Here is a 24,629-nt window from a genome sequence, read left to right on the forward strand (position 1 = left end):
CTCTGAATGAGTCCTAAATGGCACCCTATTCCCCATATAGTGCACTACTTTACATCAGAGCCCTATACGCCCTGGTCTAAAGTAGTGCACTATGTAGGGAATAGGGTGTGATTTGGCACACACTCCTCTGTCTGAATAGTTATCTAGCTCCCCCCCTCTTCACCCCCTGACCCCCCCTCTGACCCCCCTCTTCACTCCTGACACCCCCCTTCACTCCCTGACCCCCCCTCTTCACTCCCTGCCCCCCCCCCCCCCCCCCCCCCCCTTCACTTCAACCTCCCACTTGGTTCAGTCCAAAGAACTGTATAAAAACAGATAACCCAGCTCCAATATGTGTGGATTTACAACAGAGGTAACAGTTATGTGTTTTAATCCAATTGATAAAAATCAACCGTTTTATTTGGATGGAAATAGCAGCGCCCATGTCATTATCAGCTGAAAACACCATCTCTGTTAGCCAGTTGGAAAGATATTAAGGGTATTTAATGGGCGATCTGATGTCTGACTTTGTACCTTGACAGTCAGTGCCTGAGGTTAAACCTGTGAAAGAGACGAAGAGAGGAAGTCAAAAGGAGGCACATTTCTGTCATAACAGAATTTCTAGAATATAGTGGTGTGTTATATACTCTACCTACCTGTCTGTCTCTACCTGTCTGTCTCTATACCTGTCTGTCTCTCTACCTGTCTGTCTCTACCTGTCTGTCTCTATACCTGTCTGTCTCTCTACCTGTCTGTCTCTCCCTGTCTGTCTCTCTACCTGTCTGTCTCTACCTGTCTGTCTCTCCCTGTCTGTCTCTCTACCTGTCTGTCTCTACCTGTCTGTCTCTCCCTGTCTGTCTCTATACCTGTCTGTCTCTACCTGTCTGTCTCTACCTGTCTGTCTCTCTCCCTGTCTGTCTCTACCTGTCTGTCTCTCTACCTGTCTGTCTCTACCTGTCTGTCTCTACCTGTCTGTCTCTACCTGTCTGTCTCTCTACCTGTCTGTCTCTACCTGTCTGTCTCTCTACCTGTCTGTCTCTACCTGTCTGTCTCTACCTGTCTGTCTCTCTACCTGTCTGTGTCTCTCCCTGTCTGTCTCTACCTGTCTGTGTCTCCCTGTCTGTGTCTCTCCCTGTCTGTCTCTACCTGTCTGTGTCTCCCTGTCTGTGTCTACCTGTCTGTGTCTCCCTGTCTGTGTCTCTCCCTGTCTGTCTCTACCTGTCTGTGTCTCCCTGTCTGTGTCTACCTGTCTGTGTCTACTGTCTGTGTCTCTCCCTGTCTGTGTCTACCTGTCTGTGTCTACCTGTCTGTGTCTCTACCTGTCTGTGTCTCCCTGTCTGTGTCTCCCTGTCTGTGTCTCCCTGTCTGTGTCTACCTGTCTGTGTCTCTACCTGTCTGTGTCTCTACCTGTCTGTGTCTCCCTGTCTGTGTCTCTCCCTGTCTGTGTCTCTACCTGTCTGTGTCTCCCTGTCTGTGTCTCTCCCTGTCTGTGTCTCTACCTGTCTGTGTCTCCCTGTCTGTCTCTACCTGTCTGTGTCTACCTGTCTGTGTCTCCCTGTCTGTGTCTACCTGTCTGTGTCTCCCTGTCTGTGTCTACCTGTCTGTGTCTCTACCTGTCTGTGTCTCCCTGTCTGTGTCTACCTGTCTGTGTCTCCCTGTCTGTGTCTACCTGTCTGTGTCTACCTGTCTGTGTCTCTCCCAGTGTAACCATTGGTCCTGTGCTTGTGGATGACTCCTCTCGTCCAGCCTGCTCTTAGGTTCTCTAGCGCTGAAACGTCACAGAACCTGGAATATATTGTAGCGACCTCAGTACAACACCTAGGGGCGGGTTCCCGGACACAGATTAGGTCCAGTCCTGGACTAGAAACTCAATGAAGAATCTCTATTGAGCATGCTTTACAGTCCAGGATTAGGCTTAATCTGTGTCCGGGAAACTGGCCTGTAAAGACCTTGTAAAGAGGTTCGGACCTCTAGGTGTAACGGTTAACTGACAGTCACAGGGACCAAGGTGCAAGTCCCGATAAGGACTACCTCCTGAATTCACCGCAATATGAACAACTGACGTTTATCTCATTTTACATTTACATTTTAGTCATTTAGCAGACCCTCTTATCCAGAGCGACTTACAGTTAGTGAGTTCATACATTATCATACTTTCTTCATCTCAAGTCCCGATCAGGACTACCTCCTGAATAATACACAATACAACGTCATGTAAATAAAAAGAGAAGCCTACTTACTTGGTCTGGTAGTGAGTGCGGAAGCGTGAGGGTTCGGACGGTGTGTGTGACAGGGTTTTCAGGTTTGGTGTGTTGAGGATGAATCCTGAACGCTCCTGGAAACCAAACTAATGGTAACACTTTACCCTGCCTGTATAATGCTTTAGAAAATGTTATAAGCATGTATGAGCCTTTATAATGTCTTATTAAGGCTTATATGATAAAGCTCTCTAACCTTCATCCCAATCAACATCTTCTCGGCAGGTGAGCTGATCTTCTGAGTCCCAGAGCCAGGTAACAGAGAGGCCTAGAGGTAATACACAGGAAGTGACATCATACAGCATAACAGAGAGGCCTAGAGGTAATACACAGGAAGTGACATCATACAGCATAACAGAGAGGCCTAGAGGTAATACACAGGAAGTGACATCATACAGCATAACAGAGAGGCCTAGAGGTAATACACAGGAAGTGACATCATACAGTATAACAGAGAGGCTTAGAGGTAATACACAGGAAGTGACATCATACAGCATAACAGAGAGGCTTAGAGGTAATACACAGGAAGTGACATCATACAGCATAACAGAGAGGCTTAGAGGTAATACACAGGAAGTGACATCATACAGTATAACAGAGAGGTCTAGAGGTAATACACAGGAAGTGACATCATACAGCATAACAGAGAGGCTTAGAGGTAATACACAGGAAGTGACATCATACAGCATAACAGAGAGGCTTAGAGGTAATACACAGGAAGTGACATCATACAGTATAACAGAGAGGTCTAGAGGTAATACACAGGAAGTGACATCATACAGCATAACAGAGAGGCTTAGAGGTAATACACAGGAAGTGACATCATACAGTATAACAGAGAGGCTTAGAGGTAATACACAGGAAGTGACATCATACAGCATAACAGAGAGGCTTAGAGGTAATACACAGGAAGTGACATCATACAGCATAACAGAGAGGCCTAGAGGTAATACACAGGAAGTGACATCATACAGTATAACAGAGAGGCTTAGAGGTAATACACAGGAAGTGACATCATACAGCATAACAGAGAGGCTTAGAGGTAATACACAGGAAGTGACATCATACAGCATAACAGAGAGGCTTAGAGGTAATACACAGGAAGTGACATCATACAGTATAACAGAGAGGTCTAGAGGTAATACACAGGAAGTGACATCATACAGCATAACAGAGAGGCTTAGAGGTAATACACAGGAAGTGACATCATACAGCATAACAGAGAGGCTTAGAGGTAATACACAGGAAGTGACATCATACAGTATAACAGAGAGGTCTAGAGGTAATACACAGGAAGTGACATCATACAGCATAACAGAGAGGCTTAGAGGTAATACACAGGAAGTGACATCATACAGTATAACAGAGAGGCCTAGAGGTAATACACAGGAAGTGACATCATACAGTATAACAGAGAGGCTTAGAGGTAATACACAGGAAGTGACATCATACAGCATAACAGAGGTCTAGAGGTAATACACAGGAAGTGACATCATACAGCATAACAGAGAGGCTTAGAGGTAATACACAGGAAGTGACATCATACAGTATAACAGAGAGGCCTAGAGGTAATACACAGGAAGTGACATCATACAGGTCAGAGGAGGCTGGTGAGGGGAGGACGGCTCATAATAAAGAATGGAATGGAGTAAATGGAATAACATCCAACACATGGAAAACCAGGAGCACGATGTGTTTGATCCCATTCCATTCCAGCCAGTAATATGAGCCCGTCCTCGCCCATTTAAAGCGCCACCAGCCACCACTGATATAGGTGCTGTGACATAACGATTGTTGCTATGTGGATCTTTGGTTATGTCCCAAATGGCAGTCTGTTCCCTATATGGGTCATTATACAGATGAGGTGCACATTTGGAGTTGGAAATGTGTATCCTATCTTTTTCAAACTTTCAGCACACAGGTCTCTCCAACATGTCAGGTAGACATGTACAGTTGAAGTCGAAGGTTTACATACTCTTAGGTTGGAGTCATTAAAACTAGTTTTTCAACCACTCCACAACTTTCTTGTTAACAAACTATAGTTTTGGCAAGTCGGTTAGGACATCTACTTTGTGCATGACACAAGTAATCTTTCCAACAATTGTTCACAGACAGATTATTTCACTTATAATTCAATGTATCACAATTCCAGTGGGACAGAAGTTTACATACACTAAGTTGACTGTGCCTTTCAACAGCTTGGAAAATTCCAGAAAATTATGTCATGGCTTTAGAAGCTTCTGATAGGCTAATTGACATAATTTGAGTCAATTGGAGGTGTACCTGTGGATGTATTTCAAGGCCTACCTTCAATGTGCCTCTTTGCTTGACATCATTGGAAAATCAAAAGAAATCAGCCAAGACCTCAGAAAAGGAATTGTAGACCTCCACAAGTCTGGTTCATCCTTGGGAGAAATTTCCAAACGCCTGAAGGTACCACGTTCATCTGTACAAACAATAGTACGCAAGTATAAACACCATAGGACCACGCAGCCGTCATACCGCTCAGGAAGGAGACACGTTCTGTCTCCTAGAGATTACGTACTTTGCAAATCAATCCCAGAACAACAGCAAAGGACCTTGTGAAAATTCTGGAGAAAAGAGGTACAAAAGTATCTATATACACGCCACTGCTCCAAAACCGCCATAAAAAAGCCAGACTACGGTTTGCAACTGCACATGGGGACAAAGATCGTACTTTTTAGGGAAATGTCCTCTGGTCTGATGAAACAAAAATAGCACTGTTTGGCCATAATGATCATCGTTATGTTTGGAGGTAAAAGGGGGTGGCTTGGAAGCCGAAGAACACCATCCCAACCGTGAAACAAGGAAAATTATGTGGATATATTGAAGCAACATCTCAAGACATCAGTCAGGAAGTTAAAGCTTGGTTGCAAATGGGTCTTCCAAATGGACAATGACCCCAAGCATACTTCCAAAGTTGTGGCAAAATGGCTTAAGGACAACAAAGTCAAGGTATTGGAGTGGCCATCACAAAGCCCTGACCTCAATCCTATAGAAAATATGTGGGCAGAACTGAAAAAGTGTGTGCGAGCAAGGAGGCATACAAACCTGACTCAGTTACACGAGCTCTGTCAGGAGGAATGGGCCAAAATTCACCCAACTTATTATGGGACGCTTGTGGAAGGCTACCCGAAACGTTTGACCCAAGTTAAACAATTTAAAGGCAATGCTACCAAATACTAATTGAGTGTATGTAAACTTCTGACCCACTGGGAATGTGATGAAAGAAATAAAAGCTGAAATAAATCATTCTCTCTACTATTATTCTGACATTTCACATTCTTAAAATAAAGTGGTGATCCTAACTGACCTAAGACAGGGAATTTTTACTAGGATTAAATGTCAGGAATTGTGAAAAACTGAGTTTAAATAAATTTGGCTAAGGTGTATGTAAACTTCCGACTTCAACTGTATATAATATATATACAGTATATATTTTTTAATATATTTTCCTTTATTATTTCCCCCTAACCCTCCCACCCCTCCCCTAATTGGAGTAAACTAATGGACAACAACTCTTAGGCGTCTACTTCCAGCTACATACTATATACATTTTACGGACAGAGTATAGTTTAAAATATTTATCTTTTGTTTGTTTTTAGTCCCATCCTTCAGCTCCACTCAACCCCTCCCATCTATCTCTGAACACCGTCCAGTTTTGATTTCTATTTGCCATATATTTTTCAACTGTGCTGTGATGTTTCACAAAAGTTCTGAACCTTTCTATTCTCATAGATTCTACATATTGTAAATTAAAGATAAACATTTTTGCTAAGAGTATTATTATATTATTAATCGATTGACTATGACTTTTTTAATCACCCAGCAGTGCTATTTGCAGAGTTAGCTCCAGGTAAATGTTGCAATTCTTCAGCCATTCCTGAACTTGCGACCAAAAACAAGCTACATATGGACAGTACCAAAACAAATGATCTAATGATTCTGTCTCTTCGCAGCAAAATATGCAGAGCTGGGATGGTTGTATCCCCAATATATATAACATTCTATTGGTTGCAAGAATTTTGTATCATAATTTAAATTGAAAAACTCTAAGTTTTGAATCTAGCTTTGATTTGTGTATCAGTTCATAAACCATGTGCCATGGAATCGGTACATTGAAAATCTCTTCCCAACTATTTGGCAATCTATATGGCACAGCTGTCAATGTTTTAGTCTTTAAATGAAACTGGTATACTTTTTTATTTATCACAATTTTGTTTAGCCAATTTTGGTCTTTAATGCCGACAGACAAGTTCCTTACTTTCTCCCCCTTCCACTTGCCTCTTCCATTTTTGCGGTAATGCTGGATAGAGCAGACATTTCCATATATTTTTGTTAGTTGCATGTGTGACATAACTCCACCAGTCCTATTTATGATATAATTTACAAAGATTATATATATATTTTTTAACCAATTAGTATATTTGAGTTTAACCATAATATTTGTTGTAATATTTGTTCTGTCTTTTCTGGTGGATTAAACTGAAAATGCAACCAACTTGCTATGGCTTGTTTTAAAAATAGCAATATTCTGGAGATTATATAATTTTCAAATAACCAAAAGTGAGAGGTTGTGATCTGAATAAAGGGGAAAAGGCCATTCTTGAACATGGGGTGGGACATTCTTAACTAATCTGCTAGAGAACCAGTTTGGATTTAAGTATAACTTTTGAAATGCTGAAGCCTTTAGCGAGAGGTCTAATGCTTTCATATTTAATAATTGCTGCCCTGCGAATTCATATTCATTATCTAAATAGGCCTGTTTAAATTTGTCTTGCTTGCCGTTCCAAATTAAATTGAATATTTTTGCTCCTATAATTTAAAAAACGCTGGGCGATAAGCAAATAGGTAAACAGGGATATGACTAAAGAGATCATCAGGGTGATTTCTCACCAATAGACAGGTATTTTCCTTTCCACGGTAGCAAGATCTTATGTATTTTTGTTATTTTTCTATAAAAAATGTATTGTAATGAGATCATTTCTTTCTTTCGGGATATGTATACAGAGTATTTCCACTTCACCATCAGACCGTTGTATTGGTAAACTACACAGTAATGTAAAAGTTGCATTTTTTTGTGATCCAATACGTAATATAGTACACTTATCATAATTTGGTTGTAATCCAGAGAGGTTAGAAAAAGTATCTAGATCATCTATGAGGCACCCATTGTGGATTTAAAAGAAAACATGAATAATCAGCGTACAATGACCCCTTAGTTTTTAAGCCTTGGATTTCTAGGCCCTTGATATTATTGTTGGATCTGATTTTAATAGCTAACATTTCGCTGTCCGTAGTAAATAGATATGCCGATAGTGGACAACCTTGTTTTACTCCTTTTGACAGTTTAAAACTTTCTGAGAAATAGACATCATTTACTATTTTACACCTAGGGTTAATATACATAACTTTAACCCATTGTATAAGAGATTCTTCAAAATTGAAATATTCCAGGCATTTATATATGAATTCCAGTCGTACTTCATCAAAAACCTTTTCAATGTCAGCTATGAATAGCAGGCCTGGTTTCCCAGATTTTTCATAGTGTTCTATTGTTTCCAATACTTGCCTTATATTATCTCCAATGTATCTTCCATGTAAAAAAACCTGTCTGATTAGAATGAATAATATCCGACAATACCTTTTTAATTCTAAGCACTATGCACTTTGCTAGAATTTTTGCATCACAACACTGAAGTGTAAGGGGCCTCCAATTGTTTTAATGGACTGGATCTTTATATTTACCACTTGGGTCCTGTTTCATAATAATGAAATCAGACCTTCTTGTTGAGTATTTGATAATCTATCATTTTAATAGGAGTGGTTAAAACATGCTAATAACGATCCTCTGAGTACATCAAAAAAGGTTTGGTATACCTCAACTGGTGTGCCATCCAGCCATAGAGTTTTCCGCACTTAAAGGCTTTAATTGCATCAAGAGGTTCCTCCTCTGTAATTTGGCCTTCACATGAGTCTTTCTGTACAGCTGTTAATTTTACATTATTCATAGGAAAAAAATCCTTTCAATTAACTTTGGTTAGTGGAGATGGAGGAGACTGAAACGAAAATATATGCTTAAAGTACTTTGCTTCCTCTATCAAAATATAGTTTGGTGAATTATAGGCGATTCCGTCATTTGTAACAAGTTTCAGTAAATTATTTTTGGTAGCATTCCATGCAGTTTGCTTTATTTTTTATTATATATTACACTTGATCTTTCTTGAATAAGTTCCTCCATTTCTTGTTGTTTTTCCTCTAACGTATTCTGTGCCTCTATGGTACTGTTTTTATTGCTATCTATCTGTACTGTTAGTCCCTCTACTTCAATTCTTAATATGGATTATTTTGACTTAAATTGCTTTTGTTTTAGAGATGAGTACTGAATTGCATGGCCTCTAAAGGCACATTTTAAAAGTGTCCCATACAGTAAGGGGATCTGCTGTAACTATGTTATGTAGGAAAAAGTCAGTTATAAATTATTCTGTCCTGGTTAAAAACAAGTTATCATCCAATAGGCTTTGATTACATTTCCAATATCCTCGCCCACGTGGAACTTCTTTAAGAGTAATGTATATGCCTATTATATGATGGTCCGACCGCATTCTGTCCCATATCGTCACATGTTTTACTTTTGGTGCCAACGAGTATGACATAAGAAAGAAGTCAAGACGACTAGCTTGATTGAGTCTCCGCCATGTATATATCACTAGATCAGGATATTTAAGCCTCCATATATCCACTAGTTCTAATGTATCCATGACATTCACAATTTCCTTAAGAGCATGAGGGTGATAGTTTGTAGTGTGATTTCTTTTACGGGTCCATTGAGGTATTTCAAACCGTATTATAATCTCCCACCATAATAATAGAGTATTGTATTGCTTGCAGAGTTGATAATTTATTATAGATGTTTTCAAAGAAGCGTTGTCATCATTATTTGGTCCGTAAAGGTTAATGAGACAAATCTTTTTATGGTCCAATAACATATTTAAAATAATCCATCTACCTTGAGCAATCGGTTTGAAAAATGTGCACATTCGGATCAAAATGATTGTTAATTAATATCATCACCCATTTTGAGTTTCTTTGCCCATGGGATAGGTACCATAATGATTGAGTGTCCATATAGCTATATTTTGTATTTGCACTGCTACGGAGTAAACCTCCAATTGTTCTCCGCTATTCCACCCGCTAAAACCTCCCCCTATCCCTAGTTGGATTGTCGTCCCAGTGACTGGCAGACCACCCATGTCCACCCATGTCCACCTGTATCCCAGGGCCTTTGAGAGATTGGGACCCAACCTTTAAAAAGAGCACACAGTGCCACCCACAGAACAGAAACAGATTAACTGCCAAAAGCATTTCCAACACACTCAATATATATATATATATATATAAAATTGTGCATATCTTAATTTATTTCCACAATTAACTAATAATATGCGTAATAATGTTGGCAGTTCATACCAAGGATTGTTACCTATAACCAGGACTGGCATTACAACAATTACATTTTTGGCAAACAACAATTATTGTGATTCATCCTATACTGTCCCTAACATCATTACCCCATAGCAACAGAAGTGGGATACACACACACACACACACACACACACACACACACACACACACACACACACACAGACACACACACACACACACACACACACACACACAGACAGACAGACAGACAGACAGACAGACAGACAGACAGACACAGACACAGACACAGACACACACACACACACACACACACACACACAGACACACACACACACTCCCCACCCTTACCTCACACACAACCACGAGCTCAGAGGTTCAACAGTTGTTCCATCCCCGAGCCCAACTCAAGAAAGGACTTGATGTGTGATTGCATATTCAGTTGTAGCTGTTTGAGAAGGCATGCCAAATTAAGCAAAAATGGAGAGATTTGATTAACCAATGTCAAGTCCTAGCTGATGGAGCTCAGATACACCCCCCTACCCTGAAACCCACACACGCTGCTCCCCCGTTGTGACCATTTTTCCCAAGCATCTCTGTGCAGTCAGACCTTTTGATTATTTTGTGCCGCCAGGGCCACAATAATTTACCCCTCTCTGATTGTCCGAGTGTGACCCCCTCCCCATGGGTTACTGCTGCTAGTGTTGCCAGCACTGCCACTACCTTGGTGGGCGTACCCCACCGGAATCCCCACTGGCTAGGCACGAGGTCGTCAAGGTTCTCATTAGCAGCTTTGAGAAATTCCTTGTATATTATGCTCTCCCATCAGGGGGCTCTGGCTTTGTAGGACCAACCCTGCCAGGCAGGCTCAGACCCTTGAGGGGGCGGTGCTGCCCTAGTGGGTCTCTGACCGCATTTATCTTTCTGTCTTGGCTGCGTACAGGCTACTTACAGCAGGGCCATAAAACAGATGGGGACTTCTCCTTAGTGTGTGGGTCGCTCAGGTGGGTGTCTAGGATATAGGGTTGGGGATCGCTCCATCATGACAATAAATAAAGACAATAAATAAATAAACTATATTTATAATCTATTTTAAAATGTATATCCCATATCTGCACAACATTTAAAGCTTTCTCTGTCACAACTCCTGCTCGCAGACACACATGGGCTCATTTGTAACCATTTTTCCTTTTTCACCCACTTAACTCCAGACTTTTCCAAACACAAAAACACACAACCCACCTTCCATCACAATACACCCTCACATACCCACATACTGTATACACCCTCACATACCCACATACTGTATACACCCTCACATACCCACATACTGAATACACCCTCACATACCCACATACTGAATACACCCTCACATACCCACATACTGTATACACCCTCACATACCCACATACTGAATACACCCTCACATACCCACATACTGAATACACCCTCACATACCTACATACTGTATACACCCTCACATACCCACATACTGTATACACCCTCACATACCCACATACTGTATGCCTTTTAAACATTATTTTATCTTTAAAGAATGCAAATTTGGCAACGATTGGGCGCTCATATCGCTGTCCTGTCGGTTCCGAAACGGTGTACACGTTCGATTTTAGATTTTGTCGACAGTATCGCCTGGGATCTGTAACGCTTTAAGGAGGAATTCTTTCACCACGCTTTCAGCCTCTTCACCCTCATTTTCTTTTATACCAGTAAGCACCAGATTTTCTCACATAGATCTAGTATATATTCCAAGTAAGGCTTCTCTCAGAAACATGTTCTCCTTTTTAAGTTCATTAACGTCCGTTTCAATAGTATTGACCTTTTGACCTTTTAGCTTGTTTGTTTCTTTGTCACGGCTTTCTCGTCACTCATCTCGAGGCTGGCCTTCCTCCTTTATGTCTTTACCGACTGGTTCCAGTACGCCCAATTGATCATTTATTGATTTTAGCAGTTCGGTTTCCACTCTTACTGTACCAGGTGGTGAAAAGCATAAATCATCGGTGTCTGTCGAGGAATCTCGTAGTTTTCGCTTGGAGTTTGGTTCTCCATTTTTCCCCTGGTTCTTCTCCGACATGTTTTGACCTCGACTGCGTTCATAATATTCATCAATGAACTTCTCTAGCCTTATAAGTTAGTTAGGTAGTGACACTTCTTAAAAATACATGAAGATTTACCAACTTACTCACTAATTTTCTCTAAAATGTTTGCTGACAGACTCAACATGTGACCATAGTGGAGAGGGGTGGGGCTTAAGTCACATTCATTCTACAGTCTCATCACCTGGTGATATGTATAGGGGTGGGGCTTAAGTCACATTCATTCTACAGTCTCATCACCTGGTGATATGTATAGGGGTGGGGCTTAAGTCACATTCATTCTACAGTCTCATCACCTGGTGATATGTATAGGGGTGGGGCTTAAGTCACATTCATTCTACAGTCTTTAATGTGTGTGTTTCTGTAGTGACATCAAAAGGTGGGACAGCATTTTTTAGAGAAAGATGTTTTAAAATAAAAAATAAACTACTAATTAGATCCATTTCATTCAATGTAATAATAATAACTCAAGTTGTTCTATTGAAATAATAGAGAAAATAATAGTGTAGCTTGAAGTTTAGGACTCAGGGTTTGGGACAGCCACCTCTCAATGGAAATAGGTGAATAAACAATGACTTTGTACTATGTTCATTTAACAATATGTTTGTTATTGCATTGGATTGAATTAGAACATATCATGATGTAAATAAAAGTTCTAAGTTTGGAGACTTAAATGTTTTTAAAAATACGTTTTTGGAGGGTGGGACTGCAATTTGCATCACTTCTGTAGAATCACCCATGTAGTACACTACTTTTGACCAGGTGCCAATAGGGAATAGGGTGTCATTTGGGAGAGAGAGAGAGAGAGAGAGAGAGAGAGAGAGAGAGAGAGAGAGAGAGAGAGAGAGAGAGAGAGAGAGAGAGAGAGAGAGAGAGAGAGAGAGAGAGAGAGAGAGAGAGAGAGAGAGAGAGAGAGAGAGAGAGAGAGAGAGAGAGAGAGAGAGAGAGAGAGAGAGGGGGAGAGTAGAGAGAGAGAGAGGGAGAGAGAGAGATTGTCTACAGTACATACTAGACAGGCCAGAGGGTCCCTGGTGTCCCTGGTGAAGCCTGTTTCTCTGGGGACTCTACTGACGAGCCTGGGGAGCATCTCAGAGCCCTGGAACACACAGAATAGAACTTGATTATTTTTTTATCTGCTTCCAAACCCACAGACAACACACAAAACACATACATTCATTCTCTAATAATACAAGAGATGGTTTGAGAGACGGACATATATTCTAATCTACAGTAACATATCGGCAGATAGAGAAGAGGACAGATGAAAACATGTTAGAGCCCACCTGAAGAAAGGATATAGGCAGGAAGTCATCTCTCATCACAGAGTTCTCAGTCCTCCTAGGATCGCCCTGATAATAACACACACCCACACCCACACCCACACCCACACACACACACACACACACACACACACACACACACACAACACACACACACACACACACACACACACCCACACCCCCACACACACACACACACACACACACACACACACACACACACACACACACACACACACACACACACACACACACATTTTAATAACAGGCAAACAGGAACAAAGACACAATGAAGATGAAAAATGTGGTTACATTCATATAATACTACTAATACTACACACAAGCCAAATGGAGGATGAACAACGTGCTACGTAAAGCTGTTTACTTCACTTTGGATGCATCCCAAAAGGCACCCTATATTTCTCTCTATAGTGCACTACTTTTGACCAAATCCCTAGGGGTCCTGGTCAAAAGTAGGGCACTAAATAGGGAACAGGGAGACATTATGTTTCCCCTTTAGTTGGATGCAGACTGCTTAGCCCTGGGGTTAAGTGACTGTTCACACTTTGCTTATTCTAAAGTGGGATAACATCAACTTTAGCTCAGACTTTTCAGGGTTTGCTAATCACAGAATTACACTGTCACTTAATTTGAATATTCTACTCCATTCCTGTTTCCGTTGGTTAACAGATTAACAATTTCTTACACACAGCAATATCGTCAGTGTTCATTTCTGTCACGCCCTAGGACTCGTATTTGTTGAGTCAGGGTGTGTATTTTCTGTGTCGTGTTGTCCTATGTTTATTGTCTATGGTTAGATCTAGTATGTATAGATCTATGTTGGCCAGGGTGGTTCCCAATCAGAGGCAGCTGTTGCTCGTTGTCTCTGATTGGGAACCATACTTAGGCAGCCTTTTGGCACCTGTTAGTTGTGGGATCTGGTTCCTTATAGGTTTGTTGTGTGTAACCTTAAGACGTCACGTATCGTTTGTTTGTTGTTTTGTCGTGTTTGCACAGTTATAATAAACATGTACGCTTATCATGCGCCTTGGTTCGACCAATCTTTAAACGATCGTGACAGTATCCTGGTGTAAGCAGTTTTGGTGTTAATGTGGTGTTACTATGAATGGACTGAACGCCAGCTGGTGTTGCTTTTTTAAGCTGTTGTTAAAAAAATACTGCTGTTCAATCAGGGTGTCAAATTGGACAGTGTTAGTAAGTGTTGATTTTTCAGTGTAACATTTCTCGTGTTAAGTCAGGTGTTACAGATTATCTCTGTAAGTGTTAATTTAACAATAATTTGTGTAAAAGAACCCCGGTGTTGGTGTTAATAACCAGTGTTAAACCAAAACCACGCCCATCATTATCATATTTCCCAGCATGCTCTATTGCAGTTAGATTTTTTTAGAATTGTTTGTTTCAATATCTATGTTTTTGCATTGATTGATTAATAATCTTATGTGTCACGGAATCAGCCGAGGCTGCTCCTCCTCCTTGCTCGGGCCCGGAGTACTAGCTACTGCCGATCTATGTTTCGGTGTTTGACTTGTTTTGTCTTGATTGTGTACACCTGTTTCCTATTATGTTGTAATGTATTCCCTATTTAACCCTCTGTGGTTCATTGTGTGTTGTGTGTGATTGTTCTCGTCATTTTCGGCAGTTGCTAGTGTGCGGGTATTCCCCTCCCTGTTTGGAGGTTGTTTTGTATTTCTGTTTACTTTGTTAGTAAAGTATCGTTTCCAGTAGCTCGGTGTCCTGCGTTTGACTTCGCCTACCGCATACACGTCGCATTCTGACATTATGCTACTCAAATATCAATAACATACATTTTTCTAAACTAATCCAATCTGTTATGGATTTATTGCACCCGTTACTGAGATGGCTGTTCCAGTTTAGATGGTTGGGGTAGTCTGAAATCTTAGTCTTCCCAACCCGGCTGTCATTCTGAATGCAGGTTACGGGTAAATGTTGGATATCAACCACTCTGGCCGGATTTCAATAGGAATTACACATCACTTTGCAAGCCAGCATAATGTGACTAGAAGGCCTGATTTTGCCTGTAAACCATGAGTTTCAGGCCACTGTATTAAGGTAAAACTAGCGCCTCAGAATAAGGCCTTGTGTATTGCATTGTGTTAAGTTATTTTATTTGAATGACATTCGCTTAGGATCTCACTTGGTGAAGGCCACAGGACTGAAAATGGATGAATGCAACAACCATACATTGGACATAATATAAGACATGTACTGGAAACAATAGAACACTGTGTAAAATCTGGGAAACCAGCCCTGGTATTCATAGCTGGCTTTGAAAAGGCCTTTGATAAAGTACAACTGGAATTTATATAGAAATGCCTGGACAATTACAATTTTTGAGAATCTCTTATAAAATGGGTTAAAATCAAAATCAAGTTTTCATCCCCCTTGGCGTTTTTCCTATATTGTTGTATTACAACCTGTAATTTACATTTATTTTTCTTCGGATTTCATGTTATGGACAAACACAAAATAGTCCAAATTGGTGAAGTGAAATGAAAAAAATAACTTATTTCAAAAAATTCGAAAAAATTAATAACGGAAAAGTGAGCCAGTGTATAGTAACTCCAGGTGTAAAATAGTAAATAATGGTTACTTCTCAGAAAGTATTAAACTGTCAAGAGGAGTAAAACAAGGTTGTCCACTATCGGCATATCTATTTATTATGGCCATCGAAATGTTAGCTATTAAAATCAGACAATAATATCAAGGGATTAGAAATCCAGGGTTTAAAAACAAAGGTGTCATTGTACACTGACGATTCATGTTTTCTTTTAAATCTGCAATTTTGATCCCTGCACAGCGTCATAGAGGATCTAGATAATTTTCCTAACCTCTCTGGATAAAAAAAATGTTTTACATTACATTGTAGTTGACCAATAAAATGGTCTGATGGTGAAGTGGATATACTTGGTATACATATCCCGAAAGAAAGACATTTACATTTTAGTCATTTAGCAGACGCTCTTATCCAGAGCCACTTACAGTTAGTGAATACATATTTTTTTATACTGGCCCCCCGTGGGAATCGAACCCACAACCCTGGCGTTGCAAACGCCATGCTCTATCAACTGAGCTACATCCCTGCCGGCCATTCCCTCCCCTACCCTGGACGACGCTGGGCCAATTGTGCGCCGCCCCATGAGTCTCCCGGTCGCGGCCGGCTGCGACAGAGGCTGGATTCAAACCAGGATGCCTTAGACCACTGCGCCACTCAGGAGTAGGAAATGATCTCACTACAATACATTTTAATAGAAAGTTAGCCAAATTAGATAAGATCGTGCTACCATGGAAAGGACAACACCTGTCTATTGGTGGAAAAATCACCCTGATTAACTCTTTAGTCGTATCCCAGTTTACCTGTTTACTTGTGGCCCCGCCTACACCTAGCGACCTGTTTTTTAACATTATATGCCCAAAGAATATTCTATTTTTATTTGGAATGGCAAACCAGACTAAATGAAATGGGCCTATTTAGATAATGAATATGAATGCGGAGGGCAAATAATTATTAAATATTAAAGCATTAGACCTTTCACTAAAGGCTTCAGTCATATAAAAGGTATACTTAAATCCGAACTGGTTCTCTAGCAGATTAGTTAAGAATGTCCCACCCCATGTTCAAGAATGGCCTTTTTCCCTTTATTCAGATTACAACCTCTCACTTTTGGTTATTTGAAAATGAAATCTCCAAAATATTGCAATTTTTTTTTAAACAAGCCATAGAAAGTTGGTTGCAATTTCAGTTTAATCTACCAGAAAAGACAGAACAAATATTACAACAAATATTGTGTTAAAATCAATTATTCTAATTGGTAAAAATAAAAATTAATAGTATAATCTTTGTAAAATCCCATTAAAGACCAAAATTGGTTAAAGAAAATTGTGATAAATTAAAAAGTATACCAGTTTCATTTAAGGACCAAAAAAATGACAGCTGTGCCATACAGATTGCAAAATTGTTGGGAAGAGATTTTCAATGTCCCGATTCCATGCCACATGGTTTATGAACTGATACACAACACAGATTTTTTCCAATTTAAATTATAATACAAAACTCTGGAAATAGCAATGCTGGATGATTTATGTGCCTTTTGGCAAACTCCAAGCGGGCTGTCATGTGCCTTTTACTGAGGAGTGGCTTCCGTCTGGCCACTCTACCATAAAGGCCTGATTGGTGGAGTGCTGCAGACATGGTTGTCCTTCTGGAAGGTTCTCCCATCTCCACAGAGGAACTCTGGAGCTCTGTCAGAGTGACATTTACATTTACATTTACATTTTAGTCATTTAGCAGACGCTCTTATCCAGAGCGACTTACAGGAGCAATTAGGGTTAAGTGCCTTGCTCAAGGGCACATTTACGTCATTTAGCAGACGCTCTAGTCCAGAGCGACTCACAAATTGATGCATTCACCCTATAGCCAGTGGGATAACCACTTTACAATTTTTCTTTTTGGGGGGGGGGGGGGTAGAAGGATTACTTTATCCTATCCCAGGTATTCCTTAAAGAGGTGGGGTTTCAAATGTCTCCGGAAGGTGGTGAGCGACTCCGCTGTGTGTGTGGGGGGGGGGGGTAGAAGGATTGCTTTATCCTATCCCAGGTATTCCTTAAAGAGGTGGGGTTTCAAATGTCTCCGGAAGGTGGTGAGCGACTCCGCTGTGTGTGTGGGGGGGGGGGGTAGAAGGATTGCTTTATCCTATCCCAGGTATTCCTTAAAGAGGTGGGGTTTCAAATGTCTCCGGAAGGTGGTGAGTGACCATCGGGTTCTTGGTCACCTTCCTGACCAAGGACCTTCTCCCCCTATTGGCCGGGCGGTCAGCTCTAGGAAGAGTCTTGGTGGTTCCAAACTTCTTCCGTTTAAGAATGATGGAGGCCACTGTGTTCTTGGGGACCTTCAATGCTGCAGAAATGTTTTGGTACCCTTCCCCAGATCTGTGCCTCGACACAATCCTGTCTCTGAGCTCTACGGACAATTCCTTTGACCTCATGGCTTGGTTTTTGCGCTGACATGCACTGTCAACTGTGGGACCTTATATAGACAGGTGTGTGCCTTTCCAAATCATGTCCAATCAATTGAATTTACCACAGGTAGACTCCAATCAAGTGGTAGAAACATCTCAAGGATGATCAATGGAAACAGGATGCACCTGAGCTCAATTTCGATTCTCATAGCAAAGGGTCTGAATACTTCTGTAAGTAAGGTATTTCTGTTTTTTATTTGAAATACATTTGCAAAAATGTCTAAAAACCTGTTTTCACTTTGTCATTTTGGGGTTTGTGTAGATTGATGAGGAAAATGTTTTATTTAATCCAATTTAGAATAAGTTTGTAACGTAACAAAATGTGGAAAAAGTCAAGGGGTCTGAATACTTTGCTGTGAAAGTATCAATGAACACCATAACAGTGTAACTTTAACACTGAGTTAGTGTGACATTTTAATGCCACCGGTGTTGGAAAGTATCAGTGTTAAATTCAACACTTTCTGGTGGTTCTCATATAAACACTTCCAACGTTTTGAAATCGAACACCCACAGCGTTTAATTTACTGAGGGTCAAATTAGGTGAGTTCTGGGCTAAGTAAAAATGGCACCCTATTCCCTACATAGCACACTACTTTTTACTAGAGCCTATGGGCCCTGGTCAATAGTAGTGCACTATATAGGGAATATATGGGCCCTGGTCAATAGTAGGGCACTATATAGGGAATATATGGGCCCTGGTCAATAGTAGTGCACTATATAGGGAATATATGGGCCCTGGTCAATAGTAGGGCACTATATAGGGAATATATGGACCCTGGTCAATAGTAAGGCACTATATAGGGAATATATGGGCCCTGGTCAATAGTAGTGCACTATATAGGGAATATATGGGCCCTGGTCAATAGTAGGGCACTATATAGGGAATATATGGGCCCTGGTCAATAGTAGGGCACTATATAGGGAATATATGGGCCCTGGTCAATAGTAGGGCACTATATAGGGAATATATGGACCCTGGTCAATAGTAAGGCACTATATAGGGAATATATGGGCCCTGGTCAATAGTAGGGCACTATATAGGGAATATATGGGCCCTGGTCAATAGTAGGGCACTATATAGGGAATATATGGGCCCTGGTCAATAGTAGTGCACTATATAGGAAATATATGGGCCCTGGTCAATAGTAAGGCACTATATAGGGAATAGGGTGCCATTAGGGACACAGCCTAAGAGATACGACACTAACCATTTGTCTGTATTGAAGCAAAAAGCTGTTGGGCTTTCTTTTACTGACATCACTAACCATGTGACCAGACCTGAGTTACTGACATCACTAACCATGTGACCAGACCTGGGTTACTGACATCACTAACCATGTGACCAGACCTGGGTTACTGACATCACTAACCATGTGACCAGACCTGGGTTACTGACATCACTAACCATGTGACCAGACCTGGGTTACTGACATCACTAACCATGTGACCAGACCTGGGTTACTGACATCACTAACCATGTGACCAGACCTGGGTGACTGACATCACTAACCATGTGACCAGACCTGGGTGACTGACATCACTAACCATGTAACCAGACCTGGGTTCAAATAATATCTGAATACTTTCAAATCCTTTGAGCGGTGGCTCTATCCTGTCTGGAGATGGAAGGGGGTGGCTCTATCCTGTCTGGAGATGGAAGGGGTGGCTCTATCCTGTCTGGAGATGGAAGGGGGTGGCTCTATCCTGTCTGGAGATGGAAGGGGGTGGCTCTATCCTGTCTGGAGATGGAAGGGGTGGCTCTATCCTGCCTGGAGATGGAAGGGGGTGGCTCTATCCTGTCTGGAGATGGAAGGGGTGGCTCTATCCTGCCTGGAGATGGAAGGGGGTGGCTCTATCCTGCCTGGAGATGGAAGGGGTTTGCAGTTTTTTAGACGTTTGTATTGTTTCGTTGTGCCAGGCAATCTCAATCAAGCCAAGGTAGAGTATGTCAAATAGTATTTGAACCCAGGTCTGCTCATCACTAGCCATGTGGCAATATTGTATATTTAGAGGGAGCAACACTAACCATGTGGTACTGGGGCAGAAAGGTGTTGGGTTGCAGGGCCATCCCCTCAGGGAAACCGCTCTCTCCTTGGGCTCCCACTAACTGGTGCTTCTGTGAAACTAAAGGACAATCGTGTGTCATTTATGCGTTGCTCTCTAAACAGCCATTTCCCTGCAGTGGGCAGAGCTGGTTGAAATTACGTCATTGCAACCAGTTTTCACACAACAAACCGAGCCGTGCCAAATTGTGTTCTCCTGGTTATACATTCCCCCCGCAGCACAGAGCCAGCACATTACAGTTCTGGTCAGTTCTGGTCAGTTCTGGTCAGTTCTGGTCTGTTCTGGTCAGTTCTGGTCTGTTCTGGTCTGTTCTGGTCAGTTCTGGTCAGTTCTGGTCTGTTCTGGTCTGTTCTGGTCAGTTCTGGTCAGTTCTGGTCTGTTCTGGTCTGTTCTGGTCAGTTCTGGTCAGTTCTGGTCAGTTCTGGTCTGTCCTATATCATTCAGCTCCTCAGTCTATTGCACAGTACCTGGTGGTCTGGGACGATGGGGAACAAAGTGTTCCTCATACTCTGTCTGGAAAGATACATTCTAGGGGAGAGAGAGGGAGGGAGGGAAGAAGAGAGAGAGACAGAAAGACACTTACAATCAGTACATTCTCCCCCTCCTCCCTCTCTCCTCCCTCCCTCCCTCCCTCCCTCTCTCTCTCCTCCCTCCCTCCTCCCTCCCTCTCTCCTCCCTCCCTCCCTCCCTCCCTCCCTCTCTCCCCCCTCCCCCCCTCCCTCTCTCCTCCCTCCCTCCTCCCTCCCTCCCTCTCTCCTCCCTCCTCCCTCCTCCCTCCCTCCCTCTCTCCTCCCTCCCTCTCTCCTCCCCCGTCCCCCTACCTCCCTCCCTCCCTCCCTCTCTCCTCCCTTCTCCCTCTCTCCTCCCTCCTCCCTCTCTCCTCACTGCTGTAGGCCGTATGTTGAGCTGTAGGTATCCACTCTCTCTGATCTGTCCACTGGGGCAGGGCAGGGTCTCTGACCCATCAGGTCTGGTCAGAGGCTGGAAGTGGCGCTTAGTCTGAGACTGGAAACTATCCAGCAGAGAACGCCTGGAGAAGACCGAAACACACGCTCCATGTCACTGTTATATACCTCTGTATATGTGATCCCTGCAGGAATTGAACCTATGACCTTGGCGTTGCTATCGCCAAGCTCCTGACAACTGAGCCATCCAGGACCACGTAATTTCATACGCTTCTGTGCTAGTGAGTATAGGTATCATTACCAGGAAACACCTCCGGGGGGCATATCTGAAATGGCATCCTATTTAAATAATGCACTACTTTTGGCCAGAGCCCTGCGATAGACTAGCGTCCTGTCCAGGGGGTCGTCCTGCGATAGACTAGCGTCCTGTCCAGTGGGTCGTTCTGGCTCAGACAAGGCTACTAGTGGACCGTATAGGGAAGATGGTACAGTTTCAGTCTTCTTACCCTAGCTGTGGGTTGTCAGTGCGGTCCAGACTAGGACTGAAATATAATATAGTATAGTATAATATAGTATAGTATAGAATAATATAGTATAGTATAATATAGTATAGTATAGTATAGTATAATATAGTATAGTATAATATAATATAGTATATTATATTATAGTATAGTATAGTATAATATAGTATACTATAATATAGTATACTATAGTATAGTATAATATAGTATAGTATAGTATAGTATTGTATAGTATAGTATAGTATAGTATAGTATAGTATAGTATAGTATAGTATAGTATAGTATAATATAGTATAGTATAGTATAATATAGCATAGTATAATATAATATAGTATAATATAGTATAGTATAGTATAGTATAATATAGTGTCGTATAATATAGTATAGTATAATATAGTATAGTCTTACCTAGCTGTGGGTTGTCAGTGTGGTCCAGACTGGGCTGTAGTATATTATAGTATAGTATAGTATAGTATAGTATAGTATAGTATAGTATAGTATAGTATAATATAATATATAATTAATATAATATAGTATAATATAGTATAATATAGTATAGTATAGTATAGTATAATATAGTATAGTATAATAGTATAGTATATATAGTATAGTAGTATAGATATATAGATATATATATATATATATATATAGTATAATATAGTATAGTATAGTATATAGTATAGTATAATATAATATAGTATAGTATAATATAGTATAGTATAATATAGTATAGTATAATATAGCATAGTATAGTATAGTATAGTATAGTATAGTATAATATAGTATAGTATAGTATACCATAGTATAGTCTTACCCTTGCTGTGGGTTGTCAGTGTGGTCCAGGCTGGGGATGTAGTATAATATAGTATAGTATAGTATAGTATAGTATAATATTGTATAGTATAGTATAGTATAGTATAGTATATTATAGTATAGTATAGTATAGTATAATATAGTATAATATAGTATAGTCTTACCCTAGCTGTGGGTTGTCAGTGTGGTCCAGACTGGGGCTGTAGTATAGTATAATATAATATAATATAGTATAGTATAGTATAGTATAGTATAGTATAGTATAGTATAGTATAGTATAGTATAGTATAGTATAGTATAGTATAATATAGTATAGTATAGTATAGTATAATATAGTATAATATAGTATAGTATAGTATAGTATAATATAGTATAGTATAATATAGTATAATATAGTATAGTATATTATAGTATAATATAATATAGTATAATATAATATAATATAATATAATATAGTATAGTATAGTATAGTATAATATAGTATAGTATAGTCTTACCCTAGCTGTGGGTTGTCAGTGTGGTCCAGGCTGGGGCTGGTAGTATAGTATAGTATAGTATAGTATAGTATAGTATAGTATAGTATAGTATAGTATAGTATAATATAGTATAGTATAGTATAGTATAGTCTTACCCTAGCTGTGGGTTGTCAGTGTGGTCCAGACTGGGGCTGTAGTATAGTATAGTATAGTATAGTATAGTATAGTATAATATAGTATAGTATAGTATAGTATAGTCTTACCCTAGCTGTGGGTTGTCAGTGTGGTCCAGGCTGGGGCTGTAGTATAGTATAGTATAGTATAATATAGTATAGTATAGTATAGTATAGTATAGTATAATATAGTATAGTATAATATAGTATAGTCTTACCCTAGCTGTGGGTTGTCAGTGTGGTCCAGACTGGGGCTGTAGTATAGTATAGTATAGTATAGTATATTATAGTATAGTATAGTATAGTATAGTATAGTATAGTATAGTATAGTATAGTATAGTATAATATAGTATAGTATAGTCTTACCCTAGATGTGGGTTGTCAGTGTGGTCCAGGCTGGGGCTGTAGTATAGTATAGTATAGTATAGTATAGTATAGTATAGTATAGTATAGTATAGTATAGTATAGTATAATATGGTACAGTATAGTATAGTATAGTATAATATAGTATAATATAGTATAATATAGTATAGTATAGTATAGTATATATAGTATAGTATAGTATAGATATATACAGTATAGTATAGTATAGTTATATATAGTATAGTATAATTATAGTATAGTATAGTATAGATAGTATAGTATAGTATAGTATAATATAGTATAATATATATAGTATAATATATATATTATAGTATTAGTCTTACCCTAGCTGTGGGTTGTCAGTGTGCAGCTGGGGCTGTAGTATAGTATAGTATAGTATAGTATAGTATAGTATAGTATAGTATAGTATAGTATAGTATAGTATAGTATAGTATAGTATAGTATAGTATAGTATAATATAATATAATATAGTATAGTCTTACCCTAGCTGTGGGTTGTCAGTGTGGTCCAGGCTGGGGCTGTAGTTAACAGCAGGTCTCAGGTTGGCAGAGTACCCTGTCCCGTAATGATGGCCTAGACATGGACTGAAGCCTTCCTTGCCTGGATAAGAAATGACAGTAAGTTGGGAAGGGTTGGGGTGCTTCCCAATAATATCTCCATTCTCCTGAAGTTTGCACTCATGAGACTAAGAAACGGCTCGAGTTTCCACCATATTTGTTTATGGGAAAAACGTATACCGGTCATTTCCTTTGAAATCAGCGAAGGGAAGTGAACAAGTACACATTTTAGTGAGGTAATTGGGACCAGTGTGTGGTCATGCAAGTGAGTCATTATGGAATCAGACTTTTTTTTTTTTTATCAATGAAAAAAAAATCACGCAGGCGTATCATTGAGGGTGAAAGTAGAGTTTACTTGCGAATGCAGCACACTTTAGGTCAATGTAGTGCATACTATCTTACCATCAGTAGAATAAAATAAAATATAATTCAATTCAAGACAACAGAGAGTTTACATCAAGTCATTTCAATGTCATATCAGATAACTTGTTCTCACCATACGAGGACCTGTAAGAGGTGTTGCCCAGGCGGCCTCCTGGGCTTCCTGTTCCTCCTGGAGTGACCACGTCTCCCTGACTACCCAT

General features: G+C 40.3%; 1 protein-coding gene across 1 annotated transcript; it reads right to left on the reverse strand.

Annotated features, from left to right (window-relative positions):
* Positions 1–1,658: 1,658 nt before the first annotated feature.
* On the reverse strand, positions 1,659–24,629 carry saxo4 (stabilizer of axonemal microtubules 4; the record flags this gene model as incomplete). Its single annotated transcript, XM_084168596.1, has 10 exons — positions 1,659–1,764; positions 2,220–2,314; positions 2,434–2,505; positions 12,825–12,911; positions 13,099–13,164; positions 20,179–20,276; positions 20,684–20,744; positions 21,102–21,246; positions 23,971–24,088; positions 24,542–24,629. The coding sequence occupies 10 exons, from the start codon at positions 24,627–24,629 to the stop codon at positions 1,659–1,661; spliced, it is 936 nt and encodes a 311-aa protein (XP_084024722.1).

This window comes from Coregonus lavaretus (assembly GCF_964263955.1).
Source record: "Coregonus lavaretus genome assembly, chromosome: 9".
Taxonomy (NCBI): Eukaryota; Metazoa; Chordata; class Actinopteri; order Salmoniformes; family Salmonidae; genus Coregonus; species Coregonus lavaretus.